Below are 26,771 nucleotides of genomic sequence, written 5' to 3'. Positions count from 1 at the left end.
GCTATATGGCAGTTTTATTTGTAAAATACTTAATTCCTAACAGCAAAATACTTTAATTGTACTTTATAAAAGTTAGCAAAATTTGATACATTTGAAACAGAAACAAGAAAACTATTTCTACTTCAATTCAACTTTCTTTTCAAGTTAGAAGTTATAGGTATACACCACAGTTAACACATTTCAGTGCCAGACACGTCATTCAATAAATATATCCCTCCAGCATTAAAACCTGTGAAGGGCAGTGAAAATAATTACGAAAACTACTGAAAAAATAGCATTTTTGTATTTTTCTGAGGTTTGGAACTAGTAATATGTATACACAACAAAGTTCTTAGCATTTACAACAAGGACTATATAGCAAGTAACAGAAGAGTCTGTTAATAGTACACCAGAACAACCAAATTTGCAGTACAATATTTCTACCAAGAAAAGAAAATCAGAAATTCAGTCTGTTTCTTGAATCCTACAGCAGACTTCTGCAAGGAGGTGGCAGAAGGAACTTAAATTACCAACTGATTTCATATTTGATACGGTCATTACATATCCTAAGTTTCAATTAAAAAGCTTGTCCTATACCCTGTACAATAAAGACTGTTTGTTATGAGCAGAAGTTGAAGTGAGAATGAGTAAATTCACTGTTCTATCCTACTGCTAACAAATAAACTATGAAACCTTTGCCTTGGAGATGACAGATTTAGTTAAATCTAATTCTGCTATGTACAGGTATTATTTTGGAAGCCAGTTTCCACAAATCTTCAGAGGTAAAATCCACTCCCTATGCCAGTCTTCCAAGAAGTTTCCTTCTGTGAAGAAACTGGACCTCTGGGACTGCACTCAGACCCAACACAAGTGGCAAGGCAAGATCACACAGCAGCCAGCCAGTACAGTCACTGCGAGGACTGTGACTGATGCTGGAAAACACGGAACACAAAGGCTCACACCAACTGCAGGAGTTCAGCAAGGGCAAGGGCTGGGCTCTGCACCTGGAACAGGGCTGCATGCATCAGCAGGGGAAGGAGAAGCTGGAGAGCAGCTATGGAAAGGGTCCTGGAGGTCCTGGTTGAAGGCAACTGGAGTATCAGTCAGGAATGCCCTGTCAGCCAGGAGGGTCAGCAGGGTCTTGGGGGGCATCAGGCACAGCACTGCCAGCTGGGAGAGGGAGGGGATTGTCCTGCTCTGCTCTGCACTGGGGCAGCCTCACCTTGAGTGCTGGGAGCAGTTTTAGGCACCACAATATAAGGAACACATTCAGCTATTAGAGAGTCCAGAGAAGGACCATGAGGGTGGTGAAGGGTCTGGAGGAAAAGCTGTATGAGGAGCAGCTGCGGTCATCTGGTTTTTGCCAGACTGGAGGAGACTGAGGGGAGACTTCATTGTGGTCTTCAACATCCTCACAAGGTGAAGAGGAGGGACAGGTACTGATCTCTTCCCTCTTACGAGCAGTGATGGGACCTGAGGGAATGGCCTGAAGCTGTAGCAGGGGAGGTTTAGGTTGGATATCAGGAAAAGATTCTTCACCCAGAGGGTAGGTGGGCACTAGCAAAGGTTCCCAGGGAAGTGGTCATATCACCAAGCCTGACAGAGTTCAAGAAGCATTTCGACAATGCTCTCAGGCACATGGTGTCATTTTTGGGGATGATCCTATGCACTGTCAGGAGCTGGACTTCATGATCCTGATATGTCCCTTACAACTCAGCATATTTTATGATTCTGTGATTACTTCCTTTCTTGAAAACAAATAAAAAAACTCCAAATAACAAAGAAGTTACTAGACAAAAATCCCCAATAACTTCTGTACAGTTACTGTTTTTGAATTCTAACTTAAAAATTAAACTGAACAAGATATGAAATTGAAAATATATGGTAATTGATTTTTATTTATTTGTAAAAGTTCAACATCCCAGTGATTTTGAAAATTAGTTTGTTACAATTAGTTTGTCTGTTCTTTCTCTTTAAATATATAACTTAGTGCACTAATAAATCTCAGTCTTGCGTAGACACAAAGGAAAGGCAAGGGCATGAATATTTATTATTAGCAGGTGCTTTTCTGGGCCTCATACACCTACAGCAAGGCATTTGCTAAAAATGTGAAGCCTTAGCCACAGTAACCATGAGAAGGTGAAGTTCAGGACCCTGAAGAAGTATTTTCCTTGAATTTCATTAAAAAAATGCAGAACCAACCATTGGACTGGGTTTTTTTTTTTTTTTTGTCCTTTTAGTAGAGCTAAATCAGAGCAAAGCAGTGTAACTGATGCCTTGAAAAGCTACCTGGAACAGAGGCTAGACAGTGTTAAAGGAATAAAGTAGGTATTTATTAAAAGGCCTTCAAAGGATACACCTTGGGCAGTACAAGAGCCTGGCTGAGGCTATGCCCAAGATGGATGATGGGTCATGATTTTTCACACTTTTATAAGTTTTGGTCCATTTACATACTGGGGTTAATTGTCCAATTACAGCTTCAGGATATGCAATCCCATCTTCCAACACCACTCCCCTCATTTCGCTGTTGTTTATACTTTCTGGGCCTGAAGCTGCAATGGTGTCCTTGGTTCTCAGGCTGGAAAAGGATTGTTTTGTCTGACTAAAATGTGAAGAGAACCTGCGAACACTTCATATGAAGTTCAGAGTTATATACCAATGCAGTACAGAATCTGGAAAACATGAAAGCTATAACATCATTCCCCCATACATTACCAGCTGTACTTACATTGCTGTCTGCCTCTTATCCTGCAAAAAACCCACTGATATATGAGGCAAAAATGTGAGAGATCATACAATCATTATTTGGAAAAGACCTTGAAGATCATCAAGTCCAGATACGACAAATGCATTAACTAAATGCAATTAAAAATATTTTTTCCTTTCTGCTATTTTTGCTGAAGATACCCACTTGTCAAAGCAAATTTCATTCCTCACACATAATGAGATAATTTAACTGGCTATGATTCACCCTCCAAGGAGAACCACTCTTTCTTCTCCTCTTTTCCATCTGCTTCTGCTGAATTGATGCACAGTGCATCTTTTCTAACCAGATTAATCTTTCAGATTCAATGAATCATGAGAAGAAGATGCTTTTAGGAGAGGGCACATTGCAAATGCTGTGGGGAACACTGAAAATAATTTCTGAGGAGCACAAACACTACCTATGCAAAGAGTTAAGGCTCCCAAGCCTTCTGCTAATTTTGGTCTCATGAAGTGATACTATTTAGTGCTGCTGACAACTCACTTGAATAGGACTGCTCGATATTACAGGCTTCTACATGGAATTAATAAAAACCTGCTAAATTAAAATTTGAGACAGATGCTAGAGAGCTTCAGTCTGAGAGACGGCTTTACGGAAGTGGGATCCTCTGGGGGACTCTGCACTCGAGGGCCGCACTGCCCGGGCTTTCTGGCGGGTCCCAGACGTTGCCTTTTTCAGCTCATGTCTCAGGCTGCGGATTGTGCTGTTTATGGCAGCCACGCATGCCTTCCAATCAAATCCACTTTCATCTAGATCAAAGGATGGAAAATTCTCTTGAAGAAACTCTAAAAAAAACCCCAAATATGTAATAGTGAGTTATCAATTATTTAAGTAAGCTATATATCCTTTCTGGATGTAATTAAGCTAAAACAAGTGCATGCTACCAAACCAGGACAGCTAGACATATTACAAGCTTTGAAAAGCAAAGCAGGGCAGATATTGCTTTCTCACTGTTATATTTGAAAATGAGTAAAAAAAGGTCTAAGCATAAAAACAAAATATGAAAAGAAAATGTGACCATGTGTGTGGTTTTGATCCTTTGAAGTGCTGAGTAACTTCAGCTTCTAATGTGGTCAGCCAGCAAAGACAAATCTTGGTCTCCATTTCAGAATGACCAGAATTAGGCAGGACCAAGCCCTCCTTCAGAGGATCTCTGACAACTCTATTCACTAAAATCAGTCACACCAGTTCAGCATAACACAGATATACAGGAACAACAGTGACAAAAAAATTGTGAGAGCTCATTCCTTACCATACTGCAAGTAAGATCACTAAACAAACACTTGAGTTTGGTAGCAATGACATAAAAAGGAAAGGACTATGGCACCTTTCTCCCCTTTCATGAGTAAAATGAGTAGTTTAAAACCAAAATTAAAACTGGTTTTTAAAATTATTGAGAAGTGATTGTCCTGCTGAGGTGAGCTGGATCGCATGCTTTCTCTAAGCAACCCAGTAAAAGACTTAAATAAACACCAAAAAGGAATTCTTATCTGTAGTTTAAATCAAGGCAATATTGCTTCTCCTTCTCTGATTAACATCTAGATTTACCTTCATAGTAGAAAGAAAGGTATAGCTAGTAGATATTGTGTCAGCTTTGTTCTTCCACCTACCACCAAGTAAAAATCTGATATAGTATCATTGTTTACAGTTAAATTTTTAACTTGTAGTTACAAACCTGGAAACCCATTTTGCCAGAAAATTCTGGTCTGAAGGAATAAAGTACTGGGATAGAAACTTGTGCTCTTCAGTTCACTCTGCTCCAGGAGGAGAGGTGAAAGGGAGAGTAAGTGTGCCTTAGGATGCTCCTGTTATAAGCTATGATGACAAAGGATACAGCCTGTTGGCTGAAGCAGCAGACAGGCTCTCCTTACCTCCATCTACAGCAGTAAATTCAAGAATACTTGACTGCAGAGGATCAGCACAGAACTGGAATTCTTCAAGGTCTACAGAACCTTTATACATGGTCCACAAATCAGCTTTTAAAGTTGTCTTTTCTTTGACCAAAACTGACTGATTTTGAGGATTATAATAAGGCTATGCAGGGCCTCTTCCTGCTCTGCAGGGTAACATTCAGGGAGCTGGTGCTGCCATCCAATCAGGCTGTGTTAAAGGAAACAGGGGCAGGGACTGTCCTCTGGCTCCAGAGCCAAGTGACAAGGTCTGGCTGCAACCACTACACACAGGATTTGTCTCTCATCTCTTCTATGGCCTACATGGTGTTCTGCAGTCCTAAGACACACTAACTACATCTTCTGAATGCTTCTTAAGCTCAAAATGTCAAGAAATAAAATATGTCTACAAGTCTATATATCTGTGCATGTATATATATATACACACACACACATATATATATATATATATATATATATAAATAAGTGGAGATGTGCAAGTGGCAAAGTTTCCAGTGCTAGTGCTTGCCATACTGGAAATGGTTTCTGGCGTGCTCTGCCTGTCCCTCAAGCTATGCCCAGACACCACCTCAGAGGGTAAGAGTCACAGCTCCACTTTACTGAGCACGAACGCTGTTCCCTCAGATGCAGTCCTACTTCCCCAGTTCTCTCCCCAACCCCAGAGGGCGGGGCAGGGGAACAGGACAGGGAGGAAGAAGGTGAGCAAGCACCTGTCTTTAGCTACCTGATGGGTTAAAACACAACAGTTGCTAAATTCCACTTCATAAGCTCTCCTTGTTTCCAATCCCTAAATATGGCTTTTTTGCTCCAGGGCTCAGTTATGAATTCCCTGCTTAGCCCAACCTGTCTCCCCATAATTCAGCTCTCCTAAACATCAAGATGGACTCTCGTCTGCTTGCAAAAGGCTGATCTTAAAGATCTGTCAACTTTCCTGAGATCCTCTCCTATTCAGAGCTGTCTCTCACAAGCTCCCATCTGTGACTTTCCCAAACACATCAAAGTGTGCTCTCCCAAGCTACAAAGCCTATACTCAGACCCTTCTTACTCTGCTCAGGACCTCAGGGGCCCATGATTTCATAATCTTTACAGGCAACGCCACCACCAATTATCACACAAGAACCCTTTTTGTGAAGGGAGCCATAACTTGCTGCACATGACATCTCTCTTCTCTGCTTCACCTACACAGCCCCTGTATCAAGAAATCATCTCTGACGTCCTCCAGAATCCTCAGGGACTGCTCCCATCTCCCACTGCATTGCCCTTTCAAGCTCCCATACAAACCAGGTTCATGATCTGGAGAATTTCTTGAGCTACTAAAACATAACTTTATCTACTTCCTTTCAATTTGTTCCACTGCTTGCAGAAATGCCTGTGAGAATATTTTCACAAACTAATTTCTGAAGCTCTATGCTTTGTTCACAGGATACGAAGATAATACTCTTACTAGCGTCCCCACATTATGATTTAACAGAGATTTTCTTACTTACCTCTGAGAGCATTTATTTTATTGGAATCCAGTGGGCTCATGCCACGATCAAGACTACCATACACGTTGCTTTTCACCAGCAGCTCTTCTGGGAACATGTGACGAATTAGGAAGCGAGCTGACAACTCTGGCCGTACCTTCCCCTTAGCAACGTAAATTATGGAGAAAGGCAACTGAACATTGCGCCATGGGCTCCCAAGAGGTTCTAGAGAAGATGTCACGGAGAGAAGAGAGATATTTCACTCATCCAACACTGACCATGCCTCAAAGCGGCTGTATTAAATCAAAACTGACACAAAAAGCTCACCCAGAAACTGCTCTACTTGCTTGGAAAGACCAAAGCAAAACTGTAACACTGCAGCTACTGCTAACATGAAACATGTTGCCGACACATGGCCAAGCAGCCAAAACATCCTGCCTGGTTTACAACCACAAACAGTACTTCTGATATGTCTTCAGCAATGCAAGCTGCATTATTAATTATTGCTTTCTAACTTGTTTCATCTCATGTCAAAAGACGATGCTTTTCCAAGTACATAAGTAAATAAAAGTTCTTCTATTTCAATGGTGCTTAGATTCTGCAAGCAGAAACAGAAAAAGAGTGAATATTTTTCAACTAATTCTATCTCACTTCACTGCAAACATTAATAAGAAAAAATGCAAAATTTTTAGTACATGAAGAGGTCTGTGGGATCTGACTAACAAATCTTGGGTGCAGGAACAGATCTGATACAGCCCCAAAGTGATCCTAATTGAATAAATTACTTCCAACAGCAACTAATCACAGCCCATCTTCCTTGAGGGTCTCTAAGCATCACATGATGTACATGGATTTTTTCCCCAGTACATTTGTGTATTGAACACTTACATTAAAAAAATGTGAAAATATAAAGGCTGCTTTAAGATTCTTATTGTCCTAAAGAGTCAGTTTTGCAGAAAGGTGTACTTTTTCTTCTGAAATTGCAATACCATTCAATAGATATTCTGAGCTAGCTTACTTTACTTTTTTAAGACAGAATATCTACCAAATAAAAGAAAAAAGTCAGGGCAACTGAACAGAGTAACTGGAGCTGAACTTCCCAATGTCACAGCAGATATGCATTATGGGACTCTGGTAGATGCAAAGATATATTGTTAGCCAGATATAATGCCCTTGTTCATTCCCAAAAAGACTTACTATGTGTACACCAAATGACTGCCTTGAAAGAGACTCACATAGGTCAGAAAATCCCTTTATTATGCAAATATACCTACAGTATCATCTTTTGCCTCTCATTGACTATTTAAAATGTAACAAGCAATTCCAGAACACAGAAATTTCTTTGTTTACCCATAGGTTCCAAAGACTGTTGTTGTCTGACTGAAGATGTGTGGAAAGCTTCTGGAAACTCATCCAATTCTGAATTCTGCAATGTGTCAGTTGTGGAGCTGGTCATTTTCTGAGAATTTTGAGAATTGTCTCCACTATCTTCATTATCATTTAAATCTACACAATGAGATGTATCAGGAGCATCAGACACTTCCTTTTTCCCCTGAGTTGTCTTCTGAAACATTTAATAAGGTTAGTACACACAATGAGAGAAGCCTAGCAGTTTTCTAATTGGTGTTCCATTTTATTTCACATTTAGTATAAATTATATTTCAGATCTTTGCAATATAGTTACCCCTGAATTTCTATCACAAAAACCACTGGTAGAACAGTTAATAATTATACAAAGATGTGCACAGAGCATTTTAGAAGTAAATGTAGTTGGAGGTGTTTTGGGAGTAATGTTTCAGTCAATATAAAACTGAAATGCATAGCTGAATATATCTGAAACAAAAAAAAGACTGTGAAAACAAGTGCTAAGAGCTACTTGTTTAAGCTCTCAATCAAATTTAACACTACTTCTGGGGAACATTTGCAGTGCTTTCCTTATAGCATCCTATGCCTGAACACTTCTTAACTGAACTCTGGACACAGAAGCAGGAAGAGGCTAAGCAGAAAACAGCATACTCCAGTATTCCCCACATGGAACCAGTGCTGCAGTCAGCATCCCTGTGCTGAGCAGCACAGAGACAGAACCCCAGGAATTTCCAATACAGCACCTGTACCATGAGCAGGTCAAATAATTAATCTGAGAAAAAAGTGCAAACTTGGTACTTAATAAATCATCACCTTTGCTTTGGTTTCAGAGCGTAAGGAGCGGATCATAGAATTGACATTTGTGATACAGGCTTTCCAGTCTTTTCCACACTCGCTCAAATCATAAGTTGGAAAGTTAGTTGCAAGAAACTCTGCATATAAAATACAGAAAATGTTTGAAGTGTCATTACAAAGCCCATTATTTAGAAGTATCCTAATTTACAAGGAGAGAGAAAGCTAACTAATGCTTCATATGTTTACTGCTCTCCATTTACAAGCTTCAGACTTCTATCAATAAATAAAGATAGTAAACTTATGTTCTGAAAATAACCAGCATTATGAATTCAAGATGTTCTGTGATACTTTTTGAGATGTTGTGAATAATGCTTCTATTCTATTAAACATTTCCTGGTAGAATTGGGGGAAATGTGTGGTTTATAATGTTAACTTCAAAAAAAAAAACCCCAAAACCAACACCACCACCATCCCCCCAAAAGAACAGACACAGGGTAATGCTGTTGCTGTAACTATTTCACATGGTTTATATAATCTCACACTCAATTTTAACCCTTAAACACACACCTGCCAGGGGACCTGTGCAAACGACTTGACATTTATTAAAAAAAGCCCCCTCCATCTTCACCACTTCTCATTCCACATAAGAGTGTTTCAAAAACACCAATTAATGTTTGTCCCAAGTATACCGTGGCCATAAACCAACGCAAATCAACCAAACAAGAAAACACTGACAAAATCCAAGGCACACACAAACACACAATTAACTGCAATTAAAATCTAGAGACAGCAAGCATGACTGATGAATGCAACGTACGTATAACTAGAAGAAATTTGAATGGTTTTATTTAAATTGAAGAAAAACGAACACTGAGAATTACAAAGCAGGACTTTCAAAACAAAAGGACACTGCAGAGTGGAGCACATCCACTATGGCATTTATCTGCTCACCAGCTGGCAGACACCAATTAAGCAGAAACATACAGAAAACGACTCCTTTTTAAGTTCAAAACCTCGTTAAGTATGGAAGAAGTAAATCTGTGCATTTTGAAAGGTAGCACACCTCTTATTGCAGCAATTTTGTTCGGATCCAGTGTCCTGCGCCCTCGCGCACTCGCTCCCATAGTGCTGCACAATAACGTTTTCTTGGGGAACAAGACACGAACCAAGTGGCACGCTGCGTACTTGGGTTTAGTCTTTTGTTGAGCCTTCACCAAATGGTTTCCAAGAACTTTTACATTTCTTGCTGGGTCACCAACAAACCCTTTAGTAAAACAAAAATATTCAAAGAAAAAAAATTAAAATCTCAAGTTGTTAAAAACAGAACATTTTTTCCAACTCTTTCTCTTGACTCTCAGTGTACATTCTCTTCTACAGTTAATTTTACTATGTATTACTACTTATCTTTGCCCTTAGAAAAGCAGCTTTGAATTGGAATGGTAACAGAAGTACCTTTTTGATTCACATTAACCACCAGCACAACTAACTGAAATCAAAACACCCAGGAAAATACATTAGACACCCAACTGTCCACAATGTTCACAGTGGCCTATTTTACATGTGTACAGATACCAGCTATGTTTTCAAGACACTGACTCATGAAGAGTGGTATATCCATACACAGAACTGCTAAATCATAAACTGTTTACAAATTTTTAGATGGATACCTGAATATTTCACCTATTATTCATGCAGCTCTTCAGCTGTAAAAATGTATTTTGTAGACCAAAAGCAAAGAAGTCATAGCTCAGCCTTGCATATAAATCAGGCCATTTACCCTTTAGAAAGGCAATAGTTTAACATATGGTGCTATTTGATATGTCTCTCTTTATTATAATGCAATCATCTATAAAATTCTTGTTTTTCTTTGGAATCAAGTATTTTGGAAGAAACCAAACACTGGAGGATTTGCATATACAAAGGATGTTTCATGGATAAAATCCCGCACTAGAAGAAAACAGTTGTTTCCTTCACACAGATCAGGTAAGCTGCTTTCTTAAAACATGCAGACACTTAGCTTTAGTGGCAATCTATTTGCCTCCTCCAACACATGGGCAAAGCATGCACATATTACTTGTGAATTATACACAGAATAAAAAAGGTTACATTAAGAGATAAAAAGAGAGCCTAGAGTTAAAAGAACCCGAAGCACCTACTGTAAATCAAAGGCTTGTGGTAGTACCAGCCATTTTTTAGCCTTGGTTTCTGAATATTTATCACAAAAGATCTCACCAAAGCTAGGATTGATGAAGACTGAAGAAGATGGTAGTTCTTCACTAATATTCACATCCTCAGATGCATTTCTGCAGTTCAACTCCACGGCATTATTTTCCTGACTGGGCTCAGATGGTGCTGGTATCGATGGTGATGGCACAGGTGAAGATGCAATGTTGACAGTACTTTCCACAATACTGGGAGCAAGATTTGATTGTGGTGAAAGGTCAGGCATCCCATTAGTTGCTGTGTATGATGAATGTAATGAATGTGTAGAAACTATAGTGGGGAGTGGAGGGCTCTGCCTTCCAACAGGCTGATGAGATTCAAGTGGAAAACTCTGCAGGACATGTTTAATTTTGGAATTGACTTGAACGTGACTATTTTGCAAAGCAATCCTTACAGCTGGGCTATGCCTTCCCTGGCCTGATGAAGAACGATGAAAACTTAAATCTCTTTCCATGTGTTTTTGTACTCTTATTTTTCCTGAAGGCAAATGACTGGAACTTCTGTATGTAAATCCAACTCGTTTCTGCAAATGTGATTCAGAAAACAATTAAAAGGTTAAATTAGACATAGCTGATAATTTTGGGGTTTTTTTTAGCAAACCAGGAAAATTAGATTTTAGTAATTCTGCTACTGGCAGCATACCCTTCAACTCAGAGCTACCATGTTTTAGCCTTCCCTCTAATATCTTCTATTCTCATTTGTATCTGCAACACTAAGAGTTTATCTAGTCAGCTTCAATGTTTCTCTATTTTTTTCTTCCGGGGGGTGGGGGGGGCGGCGGGGGAACTACTTTCTAGATCTCTATTAAAAAGAAAATAGGCAAAATAAAATTTAAATTTTTTCAGTCATTGACCCAGTCATTGGCTGATGAATTTTCAAGGAATGTGTCCACTGCCCTGACAGCTCCTTTCAAACAAGAAAAAAAACCCAAACACTTTTTCTTCTTTCTTTACTTGTTAGCTGAAAACAATAAATATTCAGACTTCATTTACAATGAAGATTCCAGAGAGACTGAGATGGATGAACTGAGAGATAGGCTATGTTTTCCAACACTTCAAGTACTTTTTAAAAAAATCATACACATGCACTCTAGTTCAAAACACAAGTCACTGAGCAGGAGCCACCAAATGAAGATGACACATGTGGATTTGTTTTTCTTATTTTGTTTAATTTTGGTGGGTTTGTGTGTTTGTTTAGAGAAATCTCATTATATCGCACCCTTGTAACCTTAAAAACATCTATGACCTTAAGGAAGTCTTATGTATCTGAAAGTCTGTCAGTTTCTCCAGCTTTTGGGATTCATCTAATAAAAAAAGTAACTTTACCCCAAACCATTCCATTATCCTTCGCAAGTACAGCAACAGTACAGCCATAAAAAAAAAAACCCAACAGCACTCCTGATTATTTTAAATGGCAGAACCCAAGAAAATAGTTGGCAGATAAAAGCTTTCAGGAAAAAAAAAAAAAAAAAAAAAAAAAGCAAAAAAAAAAGCAATGCAGGTCACTTCTAACACAAAAACCCAAACATTAAAGCACCTGCCATCCTACATATCAGAGGGGAGGGTAAGAGCACAGAGGTCTTATAGGGGTCATCTGTATTTGACAAGATCAGTTTATTCCCTGACACTCATGGTTTTGGATGTGTAGACAGCACAAGCTTGGAGCTGACAATAAAACCCAGTATCCTACTGATAGCTGACAGGTGTGAGAAATCCAGCTCCATCCACCCTTAAAGCAAATGGCCTTACTGCTGTCTTGACATCTCCTGACAGCAGAATCATCTCTGCCACATTAAAAGCTTGGTAGTGTTGATGACAAAAAAAGTCCTTATGGATTTTATAAGCTTTTTCCAAAATCATCTGTTATGCTATCCTTTTAATGATCATTGTTAGAAGTACTAAAATTGTGTCTCCTTAGTTAACACTAGACTGATCATTTAGGAACAAAATGAATATTGTGTACTCAGTATCAAACATTATTAAAAGTGTTTAAAAAGGAGTTTCCATTAAAAAAAAAAAAAAAAAAACAAAAAACAAAAAACAACAAAAAACAACAACAAAAAAAACTTCTATACTGTAATGGACAGGACAACATGCTGTTCACATCTAAAGTTCAGTAAGCCAACTGAACCAACCTGACTGATGCTTAAACACTCTTCTAACTGCAGAAACCAATGAGACAACACATCACATGTTGCCAAGGTGCAACAGCAATACACTGAAGTTTAAGATGCACCTAAAAAAAAAAAAAAAAAAAAAAAAAAAAAAAAAAAAAAAAAAAAAAACCAAAAAAAAAAAAAAAAACCAAAAAAAACCCCAAACTTCTACACTGTAATGGACAGGACAACATGCTGTTCACATCTAAAGTTCAGTAAGCCAACTGAACCAACCTGACTGATGCTTAAACACTCTTCTAACTGCAGAAACCAATGAGACAACACATCACATGTTGCAAAGGTGCAACAGCAATACACTGAAGTTTAAGATGCACCTACACAATTCACTTCTGTTCATGCCAATACAAATAGAATTTTACAGCATCTATCACAGCATCCTGAATTTGATGGGAGTCACTGCCAATCTGTGGCCATCAGTCAATAACACAGGAAACTGAAGCTGGCACATAATCAGAAATCTCAAGTAATTGAATTGAAATAGATTCTAAGTCTACTATTTTGCTCCTTATTTCAATCTAAGTGAAAGGATTGGGATTTTTAAAATAAGCATCAGAGGAAATGAGAGAATTAAAGCAAAAATAAACACCTTAGGTCTTTAATACTCACAGGTTTGAGCAAGAATGGCTTTATATGAGTATGCTGCATTTCCGAGACCTTACGATGAAGCAGGTCAAATTTTTTATCCAGTTTCTGAATGCGATCATACATGGCCTAAAGATACCAAGAAAGTTCAATTAAAAGCTAAACTCCCTCCCTAAAACTTAGCCAACTTCGTTCCACAGCACTGCTGAATGCTTAAGTAGACTTACAAAACATTAACACTTGGCTACAAATTGACTTCCATTAAGTATGGCCTGAGTGATTCCAGTCACACAAGTGCTCACTTGAATAAATAAGGGATGGTTTTAATTTCTAGTGCAGTTATTTTCAATTTTGCCCATTACTGCTTCAGGAATCAAAAGGAAAGAACTCACAAAACCAACACTAGCAGGATTTTTGGCACACCTTTGGCAAGCAACATGTACATTCAATAGCCGGGTGTGTATCACCGCTGTATCTTTCCCATTACTGTGAAGCTCCTCCCAATAACTAAACTTTACATTTCGTATTAAAGCTTAATATTTATGAAAAGTTATGAGAATACTTATGAAAAGTTCAGAGAATATGAAGGACATTAGTTTCACTTTGAAAATATTGTAGTTATGTGGGCAATTAACAAGGCAAATAACTGGAAAAGATCATATCACTGGTTGCCAAGTTTATAATACAACTCTTCCTAAAGTTTAACTAAAATTGTTTAAACAGCATTTCAGATATAAAGGGAAAAAATACCTGGCAATAACTGAGGACCTCCATAAGAGGATTCTGTTGATATCCAGTATAAGAAGCTTCAGATAAAATGCTTTCCTTTTTCATGAAAGTAATAATTAAACATAAAAAAGAAAAAAAAGGAACGTAAGGTACTAATATATACACACACTTAGCAAGTAAATCCCAACTTCAAATCTCTCATGTTAATTCAGCCTACCCCACAACATGCATCCCCAAAGCAGCTTTTCAAAGTCAGTCAAACAAAAGAAAATTCACTTACACATTCATAGTCAGGTTCATACTCATAAATGACACTGTCGCTATCTTCATATTCTTCTTCCCTGGTTCTCACCTGGGAAATAACATAATTAACATTCAATGTTTTGAAAAGTTAAAGAATTCTTCCAGCAATCCAACTTGGACACTTTTGGTTGTAGCTGTAATTCCCTCCCTTGGCTTTAAGAGGGCCCAAGAAAACAAGACCTACTACAGTCATCTTATTTATGTACTGGTGTGTTAAGGAAACTTTCCTGTCTGACCAGGCAGGAGACACTCTGGTGGTCACCAGGGACTGCAACTGCTGGGGCTGAAGCCCCTTTGCAGTGCATGGCTCAGGTGCCCTGCCTGACTCCCTACATATTCTACTTTCACAGCAGACAAGGTTCCCATACCAGCTTGACCCTGGATTTGCTATAGCAGACTCTCAGACCTCTGGTTTCTTCAAGTAATTTTACCATGGTACAGAACCAGAATATACACACACATACACGTACATATATATAAAATGAAAAATAACGTGCTTTTTTTTATTTATTTATTCTACAGCAGAACTTTCATCTAACTAAATGTACTATACAGACAAGCTTATGCAATCACAGAATCACAGAATCAGTTAGATTGGAAAACACCTCCGAGTCCAAATTATGAGACTTCAGTGTGTATAACTCAAAGCAGGAGCTGTAAAAAATTTCAAAAGAGGCAATTTTCTTGCACACTGCTTTTAAGCAGGAAGAACGGCACCACCACCTGGACAATTCTGGCATTTTCCTTTTACTAGATGGATGCTGATGCCATCCACCACTCGCCACAGATTCAGAGCCTCTACTGGTGGTGCTTTCTTTTAGTTTTATTTTTTTTAACTGATCAGGTTTTATTTTAGAAAAGGAAGGCTGAGAGGGTGGTAGGTGATAACTTCTGTTTTGTGTACAACACGCAGAATTCAGTGAATGGTAAAATTGTGGAGATTATTCTGGGAGTTACTGAAAAGCACCTGAAGGACAACTGTCATCAGTCACAGCCAGCACGGCTTCAGAAGGGTCCTCCTTGACAAAGTTAACTTCCTTTTATGACAAGATGACCCACCTAGCTGATCAAGGGAAGTCAGTTGATGTAATCTGTTTGGATTTCAGTAAAGCTTTTGATACTGTCTCTCACAGGATCCTCTGGACAAAACGTCCAGCACACAGCTGTTTAAACACATCACAGCATGCGTGAGCAACTGGCTCATGAGCCAGGCACAAAGGGTTACAGTGAATGGGATGACATCAGACTGGACACCTGTCACTAGTGGGGCTCTGCAGGCCTCCATCCTGAGCCCTGTGCCTCTCAACATCTTCATAAATGATGTGGACACAGGACTGGAAGGGAGACTAAATTTTCTGATGACACTAAGCTGGGAGGAGCCATTGACTCCCATGAAGGTGGAGAGGTCCCACAGAGAGGCTGGGCAACCACCAATAGCATGAATAGGAGGCCACCACTCTGCAGAATAGGAGGCTAAAGAATTGCTAGAAGCATCCATGCAGAGATATCCTACCCATCTTCAGTGGAATGTCATCAAATCACCACACAGCAGTGAAAGAAAAATTGTATTCCAAGTAACACTGAAACTGGTCTCAAAAGGAAGGGCTATTCTTTGGTAAAACATACCACACTGTGTTCCACTATAGCAGGAGAAATTCGCTTTCTTTTATTACGCAAAACCACAAAATCCCTTTTCTCAGGGCTGTGACCATCTCCTCTCTGCATCATTGCAGAATGGCCCATTTGTGAGGCTGTTAGATCTGCAAGCACTGGCAAGCCTTCACTTCCTGTTAAAGGGAAGAGAAAGCAAAGTTCATCAGAAAGTTTCCCACTGCATTAAACGTTTCACTACAGTAAAAATAGGCACAGTCACCCTTTTTTTTAAACTTTCAGACTGCCTGAGTATTTGAAATTGTTTACCAGTATATTATCCAACACTTATTAATCCAATTAATTTAGATCAGAAATTATAAATTCTATCTAATTGCTTTTTTCAAACATAATGATATTTAAAAAGTGTCAGTAAAAGTAATACTGACTTTGTGAGCATAAATGGCTAAGAAAAAATTAAAATAAAAGGTGCTCTGCAGCAGGCAGGGAGAAATGAAAACCTAGATCTCTCTGCATGATGTTGAGTTTGCTCTGACAGCTTCTTATTGGAGGCAAGAAGATACAAGACAAAAGTATAAAAAACTCATTTGGACAGACAGAATGAGATCTGAGGGAAAGGCACTTCTCTACAAGACACTGGTCTAAGATAGTGATTCAATAAAACCAATCATACAGAATTTCAGTTCAAAGTTCACTACTCACATTTGAGATAAACCTGTGGTGTGTTTCACTCACATATCTCACTATACTTGATTTAACTAGACAATATCTAATGCTAATACAACCAAAGATAACAAAACCATATTTTACCTCTTAAGAAACAACTGCTCTCATCATGATTAATTTAATAATAATAAAATAATTACTTATGTCCTAAAACCAAGGTTAGCAACTGTCTATGACAGCTTCTTGGGCAGAAGTTTTAATTTTGGTGGGGTTGTTTGTTTATTTTCAATAACAGAGACAAAACCCCAAGGAAACCATCCAAACCATCCTCCACTCCCAAATTTGTTTTTAGATGTAAACATACAACTACAGAATACTCTACTATTAATTAGAAGACCAAAAAGTCTAAAGGTTCTCAGAAGCACCCAACAACACTAAGAAACAGATGTAACTTAGAAACAGATGTAACTTGTATCTGTGAAGAGAAATACTAATGGGATTCTCTATAGAGTTAACTGGCTGAATTTAGCAAAAAAAATCCCCCAAAGGAAGTGCTTTCCCTTAGTTACAGTACTGTTCCTCACTGACTTGGTAATACTGCTACAGAACTTAATAAATGCTCATAACAGCTGTAAAGAATTTTTGTCTGGGCTAATGAAGCATTGGGTAAGATTTCTCAAGATACTTTATCTTGCATGTTAAAATAAATACAGTGAACTAAAGACAATCACAATGGCGACTTACCATTAATAAGTTATCATCTTAAACAGCCATCTTGCTATCATTACACATCAGCATCTCCAGTACTAAGTTACACTGGACAGATTATCTAAAAACCTAATTTTTTAGCCTAGGTTCTCTCATGACATTTGAGAGAATGCTTCCTAATTTATTCCTAGATATACTTACCCTTACAAGTAAAAAAAAGTTGTCTTTTTAAAATGCAATATTTTAGCAGGCTCGCCATTTATAAAGACATAGAAAGTAATAACTAAGTGGAACTTTTCTTTAAAGGCACTGCCAAGCAATTTCTGTAAAGTAGCTTTCCAATAAAACATGTTTTAAAGGTACGGGTAATATAGAAAGGACTGAATCCAAAAGCACAGAACATATGGCATTAAAACTAGCCATTAACCATCAGATCACAATAAAAATGAACAGTAATTACCATAGGCAAGTTGACTCGTGTGGTGAACAACACTGTTTGCTTCAGAGTTCTGTTGCGCTGGCATGCAGCTTTGTGTGGACAGCCTGCTGTCTCCAGCGTCCACAATCAGTGATTCATCCTCCTCCTCCTCACTCTCCACACACAAATAATCTATTAGCAGAAAGAGAAAGAGGTAAGACTGCAGGCCATTCTGCATATCAGGTGACAACTGTAGTGCCTGTATCACACTAGCATTATCTCAATTGTACCACAGGCTATTATAAATTCTGCTTCACTTTAGCATGTAAATGCAAAGTCCCTTTTAAACACAGACAACTGAGGTTTTGATGCACACTAGAATGGAAGCAGCTATTGTTTAGTTGGTGGGATTTCTGAATCTGTTCAGAACCCAGTTCTCCCTAAAGTGTTCAGCTTCAACAGGAACAGCTATAAGCCAGTTACAAGCACTTCTACAAACTCCACTGTTTACATATTCAAGCATACAAAAAATGTATTAATCTGGTCTTGAAATTTTACTTTCATAATTAAGACTTGCTTAATACACTTGAACAAATCAGTCCACAAATCCTAACTGTACACTTGATATTCAGATCAATCCAAACATTGGTTCCCAATGCAATACTGCGCAGAAACACTGAATGGCAAATCTCCAATAGCAGATTTTTTCCAATTAAACATACTACATCAAGAGAAAAATGGTTTCATAATAACTGTACTATAGTTATTATTGCTAGATCCAGTGTTTTTGACAGGGTCAGGGAGGGAGTGAAGTTTATTTTTGATTAAACAAATTCATGGAAAGAACCTTATCAAGTTAGGAAATGAAACTGAAATTGAGCCAGCACACATGCATGACACTCTAACTATGCATGACACAGGCTGTATTTTCCACAGTGCACAAGATGGACTGAGCTCCAGGAATGCATCAGAATGGTATGAGTAGAACAGCAGTCTTGGTCTCTACTCTTACATAATCAATTCATTCCAAACCCCACTCTCTCCCAATTTCTTAAAGAGGCCAAAAGGTAAGAATGAAATTGAACTCTACAGGTCATTTAGTTTTCCCTCTGGCCAATAGTCCCATCTAATTCAAAAGACATAGTACAGCAGGGTTTGGATTTGTCTGTCAATCAGATTAAGAAACTGATGGTCTGTTCAGAAACACCTATCAACTGCTACACAGTCTTTGGCTTTGTTTATAGGTGTAAACAAAGCCAAAAAATCTACCTGGGGCAGAGCTGACCTGTACAAAGGAGTTTAGCTGAGGACACACTCTAGGATATGCTGCTTAGGCTGCCAATGGGAGAACAGTTCTTGGCCAGTTTTCATCAGCTGCATGGAAGTAAACAACAGGCTTACTCATGAACCTACTTTAGGTACAGCTTTTAGCAAAACACTTCAGTGATATTCACTGACTGAAGTTCACTGCAGACTAACATGAGTTATTAGCATGTGCTGAATTATTTAATTGCCTCACAGGCACAAATTTTTTCGTGGACAATCATTTAGTATTCTACCTACTTTGGGAGAGAATTAACTAAGAGTCAGTAAAAGTGCATCTGCATCGAAGCAGGAGGGATGACAATCCTCTCTGCCAATTTCCCCAGCCAGGATGCCAGATTAGTGCATGGTCTGACAAATACCCTACTTACAGCTGGGTCTCGGCTGTCCTCCAATCCTCCTTCAATCCCTAACTAGACAAAGCAATGCAAATTGCATGTTATTTATGCAACCCTAAAAAGCCCAGAATTTACCTGTATATTCATAATCTTTGCCACAGGTCTCATGTCTCACTCAAGTAACACCAGCAAAACAACCCAACCTGATCAGCAACTACATCACTCAAATCTAGACTAGAAAGAGTGATGAGTATAGAAGAGGGAAAATTCTGTGCAGCCAGCACATAGCAAAGACATGGCAAGGTCAAAGCAGCTCCATCTGGACTAGAGGAAGGCCAGTATAATCAGAAGTTAGGAGAGTTTCTACAAGTGGTTATAATGAAAGCAAGGCTTAGCCTTCCATACCCTCTATCACCCTGCCTTAAATAAGTTTCAAAAGCAGAATTTCAACAGTGCAGTGGACTCTGAACATAAAGTGTTTCCAAAGCCTGCAGCTACAGCAACTCATAGCTGGAGAGCAAACATAAAACATACACCAAACAGGAAAATACAGAAAGCAAAACCACCTCAATTAAAAAAAAAAAAAAAAAAAAAAAAAAAAAAAAAAAAAAAAAATTAAAAAAAAGGAAAAAAGAGAAAAAACCAAACCAAACAAAAAAAAAAAAAAAAAAAAAAAAAGAAAATAAAAAAAAAATTTAAAAAAAGGAAAAAAGAGAAAAAATCAAACCAAAACAAAACCTACAACAATTTCTACAATGATATGGAAGAAGTGCAGCAATAAGCAGTAATCTCTCATTTTAACCTTTCAGGTGATGGCCAGGATCCTCCTCATCCCCTGGCCTTTTAATTTCCATCACCCATTGCTGAACGTGGTGGCTTTCACACATAGAAAGGGAATTATTCTGTCTTCAGAACAGCATTTTTACATGAACAGTCAAGACACCTGAAGATTAGAATACACCACTCATTTCCAGGAAGGCTGATTAGTATAACTGGTCACACTGCAACAATAAGAAAAGCAGCTCCAAGAATGTAGACTCACCTGTTTTATACCAACCATTTCCTCCTTTCCCTAATGCATTCTAGCTGCCTGGCCTCTAAAGTCAGTGGACAAACTCAAATGTCTTTGCTATAGATTTGACTACATTCATCAGCAAGAAGAATAGATATGTGATAAAAAATATTTTGTTTATAGGACTGCTGGGAATTAAACAAAGTTTACTTATAGAATATTAGAATACACAATATCATTCGTACCTTCAGAAATTTGTGGCAAGAAAAAAATTTAGCCATCATCTGAAAGACACTGCAACTTAGTTCTCTAAGCAATTCTGATGCTTCCTTAAAGTGTCCACGAATAGAGAATATTACCATACGTAAACAGAACCAAACAGCATGAAATACAACTCTGACTCTCAGGTAGAAACCACAAAGTGCCAAATTCTATGGATTAATTTGTGCTGTAGGATATGCTAAAAGATCTAGGTTCATAAAAAATGTGTATTGTACAGAAAGACATTTATAGACAGAGCAGTCCAGGGAAATGCCATATTAAAAACCAAGATTGAAGGTGATCTTTTTACCTTCTAAGATGTTTAAGTTCATCATTTAGAATTCTTTCATCAGGAGATCGTCTTCACTTCTGCACAAAATCATCAGGTTGAAGCATGTTAAAGGCACTTACACTTGAATTATTTGCACCCAAAAATGTTCAACTCTGTGCCTAACCCTGTACTACATTAAATTACAGCTTTTTATGCAGCTCTGTGAAGCCAAGCATCACAAATAATTTATTTCCAGTAATCAACAGAAAGATATATTTAAAATTATTCGGGACATGAAAATGTGTTGGCATTAAATGTCAAGAAACACTAAAGCAAACCAAACAAACAACCATCTCCAACTCTTTCAAAGGCAGAATTGAAAGGAAAAACAATAAAGCTCAAAAAACCTCTCTAGCAACAATGAATTACATACCAAAACAAATCAAGCAAAGCAACCCCACCCAAATAAATAAAGAACTTACCTGGGTTGAAACTAAGCCACAAAAGGAGAGACAGCTAGCCTTAACTTGGATCCTAATTAGATCCTGCACTGTTTATGGCATGACACTTGTGCTAACACACACAAAAAAGCGAGCTAACACAAGGAAGAGCCCAGGGACAGCAGTGCCTTTCAGGGTTAGTATCATCCCATCACAAGTCTAAGTATTCATTTGCCTATAAACTCAATTTCACTGCAGACATAACTGAAAGTTTCAAGCACATTTATGATAACGAGAGCTACAAGCACAGAAACACAACCAGATCTGATGCATCAGCTGAAGTCTGAAGATAAGATGACAGACTATTTTTTTCTTTCCCCAAGTATGTTACCAATAAAATACATCACATAAGCCAGTGGAATAAAAAATGACTTGTACTGAATCAAACATTACCTGATGAATGCTCTCACTAGCTGCAGAAACACAAATGTAAGTGATCATCAAGCATAGAATGGTAAAGGGAGATTGATGAAAGAAATGGCTGAAAGCCATTAGTACTAAATCCTATCTCAACCTCTACTGCAGAGTTTCTAGAGAGCTTGCAAAATCATTAAAAACTTTTCATAGAAATCTGGTGGGTTTTCTTAATTTTCCAGCCAGCCATGGAAGCTCTGTGTAAGTCAAACCAGATTTTACAAAGACTTTTAAACACTGCACTCAGAAAAAAAATGGTAGCACTCCACTTAAGTCACATCCTTGAATTTACCATACTTATGATTATTTTGTCCTTCCTCGAGATACGTTATCAGGGATCAGAGACACCAGAATACTCTACCAGAGATAAAATGCTTAACAACAGCCTCTGAACACTGAAACAGTTCATTTAGAGTGCTGCTGCCAGAATTTGCAACAAACTAAGAAAAAACCAAAAACTAACGTTCAGCTCATACAACCCAATTACTATGGAGAGAAGCAAGATAATAAAGCCAGATTTTCTGTATCTTTACCTGTCATATTTAGATCACTGAGATAACAAAATCACTGGAAGTCAAGGTAAAACCACTCTCACATAAAAACCTTTGGTGTTTATTAAGACTGGAGCTCATACTGCACCTTTTAACTGAACAATATTATTAATGTAATATCTTTTCTATTGGCAGGGATTAGTACAGGCTTAATATTTGCTAGGATTACTGAGTTGCAAACAAAGCCAATCAGGAAACTGAAGCATTGAGGACAAAGGAGAAGCACCAACAAACACATCACCGTGCACGTTTATTTAATAAAGATTAGATCACAACTGCTCTGCTCCCACTCCCCTGCCACCTCAGTCCTACCCCTTTCACTCATGTTGACACTTGCACAACTGCACAGCAAACTGGCTACTTCCTGACCAGAAAAGCTCCTTGAACAATGAAGTAATACAAGAAAATCTGGCATCTGAGCAAGATGTCTGTGACAGCAACAATCTAAATGAGCATAAACTAATGTGAGTCTGTATAAACATCATTTCTCTGAAGGGCAAGGTGAAGCATGTAACTGGCAGAACCAGATGTGTTTTGGTCCAAAGTCAAGGTGTCTGAAGGCCAGGACACTTAACGTGCGCTATGCATTGTGCCTTCTCATAGACAACTCATCAGGTCAGGCCTCTCACTTTAGGAGCAGCATTCATCTCTCCCTTACTCAGGTTCTGTATCCAAGAAACTACAGCGCTGGGGGAACCTATCAAAGCCAAGACCTTGCTGTTCCACGGAAAAGTCTCCCCAAGATTTTGTCACTATGCTCAGCTGCCATCTGAGGACTATGGAAAACAAAAGCTTCCCCCACCATCAACAATGGAACTGAGGCAACCAAGCTGTGGCTGGGCCACACTACTCCTGAGCACAAACTTCCCCGCGTAACCTGTCCCGGGAACACACATTCCCGGTGCCCCGGGAACACACATTCCCGGAGAGAGCTCCGGGGCCGCGCCGGGCCCGCACGCCCGGGGGGGGGAAGAGACGCAGCCTCGCCCGCCATGAGCCGCGCCGCGAGACCCCGCCGGGGCTGACGCGGCTGCGACGGGCAGGAGTGGCAGCCAATGGCAGCGCCGGCCGCGCGGGAACGGGCGAATAGCGACGGGCGCGGTGGGCGTGGCCCGGCCGGCTCGGCAGCGGGCGTTGGGGCTGTTGCGAACGATGAGGGAGCGTTCCCCGCGCCGCGGCGGCACCGCGTCCCTCCCACCCCCCCCGGCGGAGCCGCGCGGCCGGGAGCCTCACCCTCCTCAGACATGGCTTGCTGGAGCGGCTGAGCGCGGGGTCCTCCTCGGGCGCGCCGGGCGGCGGAGCGAGCGGGGCTCGGGTACGGGCAGGTGTGGCCGGAATGCGGCGTTGGAAACGGAAGCGGCTTCTCCGACGTGAGCAAGAGACTGTTTTGGAGCAGTGCGGCTGCGCGGTGGGCGCGTCCTGGAAACGGGAGCGCGGGGGCAGTGCCGCCCGCTCCTTCAGCAGCCGCTGCTGGCGCGCAGCGAGCGAGCCACGGGCCGGCCGAACAGCCGGTCCCCTCCTGCGGCAGCCACCGAGCCAGCTGCCCCGCTCCCTCAGGCTGCGGCCACGCCGTCCGCTCCCTCAGCAACTCGCCCGCTCCCCTAGCAGCCGGCCGGCCAGCCGGCCTGCTCTGGCAGCAGCTAGTCCGCCAGCTGGCCTGCTCTGGCAGCAGCTAGTCCATCGGTGGGCCCTTTCCTCCAGCAACCCGCCGGGGGTACGCTGCTGGGCACGGCTCTCGAGTTACGAAAATGCCCGGGCTTTCTCCGCACCCCTCTCAGCTCTCTGGCGCTGCCATGCTCCGTGCTGGCCAAAGCCACGCTGAGAGCAGCTAGCTCCTGTTAATGAAGCTTTTTTGGGCCCCTAGGGAATGCGGGACTGCCAAGCTGTTCACCTGGGGGCCTTCCGTGAGGGCAGCCCATGTTGCTTGTGCCATTCACTGTTCCAGGTTTCAGAGTATAAACCCGTCTGGTTCTTTTAGCACACCAACAAATTAAGTTTTGGTGGTCTGCATTGCCCCCAATTTTTTTGATTCGGGGCTGGGGATCAGCAGATCCAGAAGATGCCCTGCCCAGGTGCCCCATGGCTGTGCTCATGGTCCCTACTGGAGGCACAGGAATCTCTCTGGGGGTATTTATTCAAGAGTGGTGGGAAGAATCAAAGAATTACGTTGGAAAAGACAAACTTTGAGAGCATCCAGCCCAACCTATGAGCTGACACCATGTTATCAACTAAACTATGGTGCTAAGTCATATTAAGTTCTGTTTTAAAACACCACCAGGTATGGTGACTCTCCTGTCTTCCTGGGCAGCCCATTCCAATGTCCCAAATACAATGACGCAGTGAATACAAGAATATTGGATGTGGGTGGTTATGGGGCTTGATCTGCTCATGGCTTGGGGCAGCAAAGTGACCTACGACAGCCTGCAGGATCAAAGAAAGTGCAGTTCAGGAGCACTATGCAAGGCAAAAGAAAAGCAATCCTGCAGGTTCAACCAAGAGCTCTTAAAGAAAGTTAAGGAGATGTGTGGAAAGTTGTGTTTAGGAAATGAATAAAAATCAGGGAAAAGGGTGGATTGAGGTGAATTGGGGAGGAGCAAGACTCTGGTGGTAGTAAATGTTTTTGTAGCTTTTCACTGGGATATGTGCGTACATTTGTGTATGGGGGTCGGATGTGTCAGAGGGCCTGTATGCCCATTGTGCAGTTCCGGAGTGAATGCAGGTGTGGGAGTAGATGTGTGAGCACTAATGAAGGTAAAACTGGATGGCTCAGCAAGTGGAGAGTGGATGGCCCAGAGACAGGAGTGTGTTTAAAGGTGGGACCATGGGGCACCTTGCTGCTGAGGACCAGGGGAATCCTGTCCAGGTGCTGGAGAGACCATAGAGCTGAGGGGCCTCAAGGGGTGAGGGGGGCATGTGTCTGAGGGTAAAATTGAAGTGTTGTGGGGGATCTTGGGTGCCCTGGACAACACTGGGTCCAGGAGTCTCCTGAATTGCCTGCAGCTTATGCTGTTTTTCCAGCAGAATAAGAACCTGTGAGCAACTGCCTTTTGTAGCTGAAGCAAGAAGGCTTTGCCAATAGGCTTCTCTTGATCAGGCCGCCTGTAGTAGACATGAATGACAGGATTCCGTTTGTTGTCTTGGTCTGCAATTCTTACCCACAGGCTTTATTTCTTTTCTGATGGTGGTGGACCTTTGGTGCAACTGGACCTTTATCCTTTTCAGCTTTTGGCTGGCTTTCCTTGTGCAAAACTTCTTGCCTGTTGTGCAGAGGGACCTTGGGGAATGAGGTGGGGAAAAAAGGGTGTTGCTTGCTATTCCAAGCATGGACTACCCTCCCTTGCTCCTTTCTTTACAGCTGCTACCTTCTCCTTGATGGGAAGTGGATAGATCCCCTTGATCTTGAATTATTTCTGGTGGCTGCTTCTGTCTCAGGGCAGTCAGATCTAGGTTCCACCAGTCTATCTCCCTTTCTGACTCTCTAATACTCCTTAATATTTTTTAATTGTAACATTTTTCATTAACAATTACAACTGTTTCCCTTGCATGGTGCAAGAGACACTACTTTGAAGTGTCTAATTCTTATCAAAGATCTATCTCCAAACTATTTATTACTTCCTGTAGCACTGTCTTCTGAGGAGTCAACCCATGCCTCAGCCTCTGCAGAAGTGAAATGTGGTTTTGTAATACTGGCTGGAAAGGTGTTTCATCTTCACGCTCTACTCAGTGTTCAAAATGTAAAGACATATGGGTGTTCTGGTTCTGTAGTAATGTAATGTAGTAATGGTGCTCCTTTTTTTTTTTTTCTTTGATGAGAACAATAATAGTTGCTTTACTGTAATTTACACATGTAGATTTTCTGCAAGTATAGACTGATGCAGCTCCATGTCAGGCAAATAAAGTTTGTCTCCCAAATAAGCACATTGTGCTGATGTAGGGTAGAGTCTTCTGTTTCCTTAGTTTGAGCTAAACTATCACATGGATGATTCCTAGAAGTAGTTTCAGAAGAACTGGAGTTTTCAGTAGAATTGTATTGTATTGACATTCTGTGGATTGGATGCATTCTCTAGACCAGCTGTATCCTGCTTTATGCTTCTGCTTGCTGAGTGCTGCTTGGTGCACTTACATCGGAGGTAATGTGGGGCTGCTGATGTTGGAGTTTCGTGTAGGAATTCTGCACTGTGGGCAGCAAAGGCTCCAAGTTCTTTGCGTGATGCAATACTTGAATGTGTCTGCACCAATTTCTGAATTCTGTTGCATGTTCTGGATTGTCAGTTGCCAGACCCGTAGACAGAATCTCAGGAGGAATATTTTATTCATTGAGCCACACCTTCATACTGGAAAGGCCGATAACCCAGATCACTGGGTAAATCCAAGCTGTATTTGCCAAGATTGTGCTTTTTTCGCAT

At 40.4% G+C, this 26,771-nt stretch overlaps 1 protein-coding gene across 1 annotated transcript; it reads right to left on the bottom strand.

Annotated features, from left to right (window-relative positions):
* Positions 1–26,771, bottom strand: BEND2 (BEN domain containing 2). Its single transcript, XM_041399690.1, has 13 exons — positions 26,693–26,771; positions 23,599–24,027; positions 17,738–17,887; positions 15,919–16,079; positions 14,270–14,341; positions 14,011–14,085; positions 13,285–13,389; positions 10,512–11,025; positions 9,343–9,543; positions 8,298–8,416; positions 7,470–7,683; positions 6,141–6,344; positions 1–3,528 (listed from the first exon to the last, which is right to left on the bottom strand). The coding sequence occupies exons 1-13, from the start codon at positions 26,769–26,771 to the stop codon at positions 3,305–3,307; spliced, it is 2,547 nt and encodes an 848-aa protein (XP_041255624.1). The 3' UTR covers positions 1–3,304.

The sequence above is a fragment of the Onychostruthus taczanowskii genome, unplaced genomic scaffold, assembly GCF_017590055.1.
Source record: "Onychostruthus taczanowskii isolate IOZ18803 unplaced genomic scaffold, ASM1759005v1 scaffold17, whole genome shotgun sequence".
NCBI lineage: Eukaryota > Metazoa > Chordata > Aves > Passeriformes > Passeridae > Onychostruthus > Onychostruthus taczanowskii.
Note: the sequence above shows the minus strand (reverse complement) of the source record. Positions and strands in the feature narration are given on the sequence as shown.

Bases quoted from the DNA above. Each gene is read 5' to 3' on its own strand.
- BEND2 (XM_041399690.1), bottom strand. From the start codon at position 26,771: ATGCGAAAAAAGCACAATCTTGGCAAATACAGCTTGGATTTACCCAGT. The intron at 17,888-23,598 runs GTGAGGCTCCCG...TTCTGCTAATAG, and splicing joins GCAAGCCATGTCTGAGGAGG to ATTATTTGTGTGTGGAGAGT. The intron at 14,342-15,918 runs GTATGTTTTACC...GTTATTTCCCAG, and splicing joins CTATAGTGGAACACAGTGTG to GTGAGAACCAGGGAAGAAGA.